Source organism: Ursus maritimus, unplaced genomic scaffold (assembly GCF_017311325.1).
Source record: "Ursus maritimus isolate PB19 unplaced genomic scaffold, ASM1731132v1 scaffold_6, whole genome shotgun sequence".
Lineage (NCBI taxonomy): Eukaryota > Metazoa > Chordata > Mammalia > Carnivora > Ursidae > Ursus > Ursus maritimus.
The window spans coordinates 81274158-81280788 of NW_024426774.1; the positions used below are offsets into that span (position 1 = coordinate 81274158).

A 6631-nucleotide genomic window follows, 5' to 3' on the forward strand; every position below is an offset into this window, starting at 1 on the left:
GACACAACGATGAAGTTTGCCACACGATCGACCCTTCCTTTCAGGAGCGATTTCTCTGTAGCAGGCGATGCTGTTTGGTAGCAGTTTACCCACAGCAGAACCTCTTTCACAACTGAGTCCCTCCTCAAACCCTGCCGCTGCTTTATCAACTAAGTTCATGTAGTAGTCTGAGTGCTCTGTTGTCGTTTCAACAATCGTCACAGCATCTTCACCAGGAGGAGAGTCTGTCTCAAGAAACCACTTTCTTTACTCATCCATAAAAAGCAACTCCTCATTCATTAAGGTTTTAACATGAGATAGCAGTGATTAATAATAATAATAATTATTATATATAATACATAATTATATATTAATATTATTATTAATATTATCTATAATATTATATATTATTATCTATAATATTAATGATAATATTAATATTAGTAATAATAATTATTAATAATAATGAAAAAGTTTGAAATATTGGAAGAATTACCAAAATGTGACCCAGAGACACAAAGTGAGCAAATGCTGTTGGAAAAAGGATGCTGATAGATTTGTTCGACACAGGACAGCCACAAACCTTCAGTCTGTAAACACACAGAATGCAGTCATCTGCAGAGGACAATAAAGGGAAGTGCCCCGAAGCGAGGAATGCCTGTACTGAAAATGGGGAGTGGTGAGCTCACGGGAAACGTACTAGGAACATCCTGGTCCTGGGCAGAGCCGCTTCACCTGCCGGCAGGTCCAGAACAGATGCAGAAGCGCCGGTGTGTAGAACATAGAAATGAAGCAATAGCCATTGTAACACTGTGTTTGGTTTTCCTCGGGGCTCCAGTGGTAACAGTTAACATTTACTGACTACCGTCCATGATCTAGGGGTGGTTAAGTCACTCCATGGGTCTTCTCTCATTCAATCTCCGCAGCTCCTCTGTAGTGAGCCGAATTCTTACTCGCGCACTACAGAGGCGGAGGTCCTATCAGCAGAGGCTAAGCAGCCTGCAGACGGTGCCGGTGCTAGAAAGTAGTGGAGGCAGACTTTACCCAGCCCAGCAGTCTGGGTCCGCACATGAGCTACTGGACACCGCTCTTACCACACCTGTGAGCCATGAAACAAAAATTAACATCTATCTTTTAAAATAGCTTATTTTAGGGAGAGTTTCTTCCTTTCCATCAGCATTTCCGAAAGGACTCCTATGGCGGCACTACCGTGACTTGAGACATTCCTATTAGGGAAAAGTGGGTGAAGGGCATATGAGATCTCGCTGGATTTTTTTTTTCTCACAACTGCATGTGAATCTACACTTACCTCAAAATAAAGTTAAACGAATATTGTGACAACAGCATCAACTACCACATATTCATTAACTTCAACTCAACATTGGGCATCTTCTCTGTGCCAGGCACCATTCTAAGGGCTGGGCATACAGCAGAGAACAAGACACACACAGAAATCCCTGCCCTCACGAAGCTGGCATTCTGATGGAAGTTGGCTTGTCCCAGAGCTTCATTTGATCAGGTTCCTTACCATGAAATTTATTAAATGCATGCTCATTACATAAATATTGACTACAGAGTATTCATTTCCTCATCGCACACAAAGTAGGTCTGATTAGATTTCCCTGGGCTACTTGACAAGGCTCAGTATTTGTGACTGCCAAGCCTCGTCCCGAATGGTAAATCAGTGAGTCATTCTTTCTCTCCACCGTAGTGTTTATAATACCGTAAAATCTAAACACTGCTGTGTGCAGCACGTTCTTGGAAAGTCTCACTGCCTTCTCTCCCCTGTTCCTCTCTGCTCTAGGCTACAGAGAGCGCCAAGTAGGAAGCTTCCGGCACAATCGGCTGTCATGCAGATGATGAGGTGGTGATTGATGAATTGCAAATCCTGGCTACTGCTCCCAGAGAAAGACAGTTTCTCACTACCATTCCAATCCCCTAGAGATCCCAGACATGCAACCCACGGACAGAAAATGGCAGCCACCAAAGCGCTGAGGGGAGTCCTTCCAGTCCTTTCTGTCCCTGCTCCAAGTTTTTTTCCATGATGGCCTGCAACGGCTCCACCCTTGAGACCTACCCGTACTTGCTGAACGGGAGCAATGTGTCGGACTCTGGGGTCACCACGCCCCCCGCCCCTCTCAGGATATCCTTGGCAATAATCATGATGCTGATGATCGTGGTGGGATTCCTTGGCAATGCCGTGGTCTGCATCATCGTGTATCAGCGGCCGGCCATGCGCTCGGCCATCAACCTGTTGCTGGCGACACTCGCCTTCTCCGACATCATGCTGTCCTTATGCTGCATGCCCTTCACCGCCGTCACCCTGATCACGGTCCGCTGGCACTTCGGGGATTACTTCTGCCGGCTCTCGGCCACCCTTTACTGGTTTTTCGTCCTGGAGGGCGTGGCCATCCTGCTCATTATCAGCGTGGACCGCTTTCTCATCATCGTCCAACGCCAGGACAAGCTGAACCCGCGGCGGGCCAAGAGGATCATTGCTGTGTCCTGGGCGCTGTCGTTCTGCGTCTCGGCGCCTTCGCTGGCCGGCCGGACGTTCGTGGAGGTGCCGGCGCGGGCCCCGCAGTGCGTGCTGGGCTACACGGAGTTCCCGGCGGAGCGCGCCTACGTGGTGGCGCTGGTGGTGGCCGTGTTCTTCGTGCCCTTCGGCGTCATGCTGGGCTCCTACCTGTGCATCCTGCACACGGTCCGCAAGAACGCCGTCCGCGTGCACAACCAGTCCGACAGCCTGGACCTCAGACAGCTCACCGGGGCCGGCCTGCGGCGGCTGCAGCGGCAGCAGCAGGTCAGCTTGGACTTGAGCTTCAAGACCAAGGCCTGCACCACCATCCTGACCCTCTTCGCGGGCTTCTCGCTCTGCTGGCTGCCGCACTCCGTCTACAGCCTTCTGTCGGTGTTCAGCCGCGGCTTCTACTGCAGCTCCTCTTTCTACACCACCAGCTCCTGCGTCCTGTGGCTCAGCTACCTCAAGTCCGTCTTCAACCCCATCGTCTACTGCTGGAGAATCAAAAAATTCCGCGAGGCCTGCATTGAGTTGCTGCCCCAGACCGTCCAAATCCTCCCCAAAGTGCCTGAGCGGATCCGAAGGAGAATCCAGCCGAGCACGGTGTACGTGTGCAATGAAAACCAGTCCGCCGTTTAGCACGCGCGCGGGAGGAGCACCGTGGACTGGTTCCAGGGCGGCACTCGTGCGTCCTTCGGCTCCGCGTCCTGGAGCGTTGGTGGCAGTCCGCATTTTGGGTGGCCCTCCCTGTAAGCACAAACATACCATTTGTTACCGCATAGGCTGCAGCTCCCAGGTTTGCAAGACGAATTGCTTTTGTTTCTCGCGGAGGAAGAGCAGTATTGGGGTCTGATGGGAACTGGAAGGTAGTTGAGACAAAGTGGGAATGGGGTGGGCACGTGGAGGGAATAAGTTAGGGAGGGGGGCAGGGAGCAAGCAACTGGGGCCGGAGGAAGGCTGTCTAAAGAGCTGCCTGTGCACCTGTTTCCGAGCAGCCCTGTGGTGCCCTGCTCTGCGATGGGAAACCCGATAGGGATCCTCTCTTGGGTTACCACTCATTTCATGTGCGGCCAGCATTCTTCACAGGTGTTTATGTTTGTGGAGCTTTGGAAACACCCAGGGCTCTTTATGTTGGTCAGGTGTGCATTTCTGATCATGCCGAATCACCCTTTCTATAAACCAAAATCACACCGGGAAACAGAGTGAGCCCCTGTGCTTTTCAGTTGCCCAGTGGGACACATGGGAGGCCTCAGTGGCTCGAAGCCCAGAGAATGATCAGGGGTAACCCATCTGAAATGAGAAGCCCACCCAAGTGGCCCTGCATGTACCCAATCCCTCCTACCTGGCCCAGCCCTGTCCCTGGGCCCTTGGCCCTTGGCCCTCCCTTTTGGCTGTGACAGTCCCTCTGCCCCTTCTTTCTTTCCCTCCGCTCTTCCCCATGCCTCCCTTTGTTTCATGCCATCCATCCCGTGCACAGAAGAAACCCACTCTTCCTGTAACTCATCTTTTCAGCAAGTGTCTGTAGCGACTTGCTTTCAGTTTCGGAAGTGGTCAGGGGGCTTGGTTTTATGTTTCCTCTCCACGCCCCGGGGCTGCAGTCTGGGACTTCAGCACTGGGGCTGGGGCGGGGGGCATCAGAAACACCCGACCCTCTGAGCGGTTCCCCACTGAGCTCTGCCTTCCTCCTACCTCATTCAGATCCGCAGTCTGACCGCTGCTGTCTGGGCCACCTGCCCAAGCCTGGGGCCTCTAATCCCAGCTGCAACCAGGACCCTAGGACTAGAGCTGCCTGGAGGGGACCTTTCTGCTTGTACCATCCACTCGGCCACTGTGCCCAGGGCCACTCATCACCGTCAGGAGCTTCTGATGTCAGGGAATGATTTTCAAGTTCAGGCATGCCCGTGAGGCCACTAAGGCCTTGCTACAGTTTCAGATGTGAAGAGAGTGGGAAATTCAAGGAGCGATTCAGAAAATCCTATTGCAAGTCTAACTCTGTCAGGAGCTAGTCCTGTGAACTTGTTCATTTCACCATACTTCTTGGGGTCTCAGTTTCCCCATTTGCCCAGTGAGGAAAGAGATCTAGGTGATCTCCAGTGTTCCTTGACGTTTTGCAGACACTCATATTCTAAGGGTGTATGTTTCCTACTCAGAGTTACCAGATCCCCTGAGTTTGTTTATTTATCCATGCAATGAGCATTTATTAAGTGCCTAGTAGATGCAAGGCACTGTGGGGAATAGTGATGAATAAGGCATGGGCTGTGATGAAAAGCCGTTGTCCGATTTATTTCAGGATAATTGTAACTTGAATTTGGTCTAGCAGCACAGAAGCTCTCTTTCTGTCTCTTTTCTCATTTTCTTTCCAAGATTGTGTTAAGAGGCCGACTCCCCATTCTGATGCTCTTTTCCTGTGTACTGGTGACAGAGGCAAAGAAAGAGAACACGATTCACATTCACTGAAGCCCAGACGACGGTCTGTCAAGGAAATAATTGCCACTTTCTCACCAATTCCCCCATCCATTTATACATAGACGAGAGAGACAGAGAGACAGAGAGAGACAGACCAAAGACTGGCATCTGGGTGTGATTAATTGAGGTGGGTCCCATCAAATCTGTGTCCCTAGTGCACCCGGCAGGGCCAGGTTTTGCCTTCAGTTCCCACAAGACAGTTGTGTGGTTTCAGCGGTGTCCATAAGTACAGCCAGACCACCCAGGTAAATAGGCCACTGGGCCCTCCCCTCTGGTGGGTCTTTAAGAGAATGTTCTTCAGGAGCAAAAGAGAAATCACAAACTGAATGAATGAAAGTATCAAAATTTCTATCAATCAGTGTTCTATGATGTATGTTGGACAGTAATATATATGTTTTAAAGTAATAATTTTGTATATATTTTAAATAAAGTATTATTGCTCTTTCAGTGTACAAGACTATGTTCTTACCAAAATTAGCACCAAGCCCGTGAAGAGTAAGCCACGAATCTGGTGCCTAACACCTCCTAGGACAAAACCGCTTCAAGAAATCTAGAACCCTGACGTTGCTAAAACCAAGCTGGAATGACCACAGGAAGTTAACGAGAAGATGACAATGGGGAGACTATTTGAACAATGGGGGTCACAACCGGGGTGCCCACTTTTAAAAACAATCATGGCCCCACTAGTTAACTCCAGCCAGTTAGCCTTCACCTCTGACTTCTGGTCCGTCACCTTCAGAATTGTCTCCAGCCTCGCCGAAACTTTAATGAACTTTGCTTTCCTAAGACAGTGCATGACTACCAGATTCTTACCTCCTTCCCCAAGGTTTGCAGGGAGAGTGGTGCTTGTTGGCTTTGGGTTCCATCCTCTCTTTAGCCCTGGGGCTCCTGAATTTTTTTCTGTGGGGCCTGGGCAGCAACTATGGTAATAACTGTTCCAGAAGCTCCTTGGGAGAGCCTCGCCTCAGAAAATGAGACACAAGCCTCAGAAGTGTCATCCTAATTCTGACTACCCCTAAAAATCCACTACCTTTTTGTCTTGAACCTGGATCCCTGTTGCTGGGGTGAAATGAAAGCAGTTTCTCTAGGACGTTCTGGCAACCAAGCCGAGCAACGAAATTCTAGCTCAATTCCTACTTTGCTATTCTGACCCCTGGGAATATTTTCCCCAACGTGAATTACAGCACATGTTGCTTGGACTAAAATCCCACTATGGGGGCGCCTGGGTGGCTCAGTGGGCTAAGCGTCTGCCTTTGGCTCAGGTCATGATCTTAGGGTCCTGGGATGGAGACCTGAATCAGGTTCCCTGCTCAGCAGGGATGCTTCTCCCTCTTCCTCTGCCCCTCCCCTGGTTCATGGGCTCTGTCTCTCTGATTAAAAAACAGAACAAAACCAAACCACGTTAAGTATTTCCTACATTGCTCTGCTTGCCTCAGCAGATAGTGATGGGTGAGGTATGGGCTGTGCCCAAAACCAGTGTGGCCTTGAACTTCTGCAGTTGGGGGTCAGGTTGGAAACGCATGGGCAGTAGAGGGGGAGGGACATGTGCTCTGGAACGGGACAGTCTAAACGCGAGGGCCGCCTTGCTCTCTCTCTGGGCAAGTCATGGAGCATTTGTGCACTTCAGCTTCCTCGTCTCGTAAATGGCAGAACTCCTGCAGCCAG

General features: G+C 50.3%; 1 protein-coding gene across 1 annotated transcript; it reads left to right on the plus strand.

The window, feature by feature from the left end:
• Positions 1-1490: 1490 nt before the first annotated feature.
• Positions 1491-3316, plus strand: GPR45 (G protein-coupled receptor 45). The gene has a single exon (XM_040622900.1). It carries the CDS (start codon positions 2021-2023, stop codon positions 3137-3139), a length of 1119 nt encoding a protein of 372 aa, XP_040478834.1. The 5' UTR covers positions 1491-2020; the 3' UTR covers positions 3140-3316.
• Positions 3317-6631: the final 3315 nt, after the last annotated feature.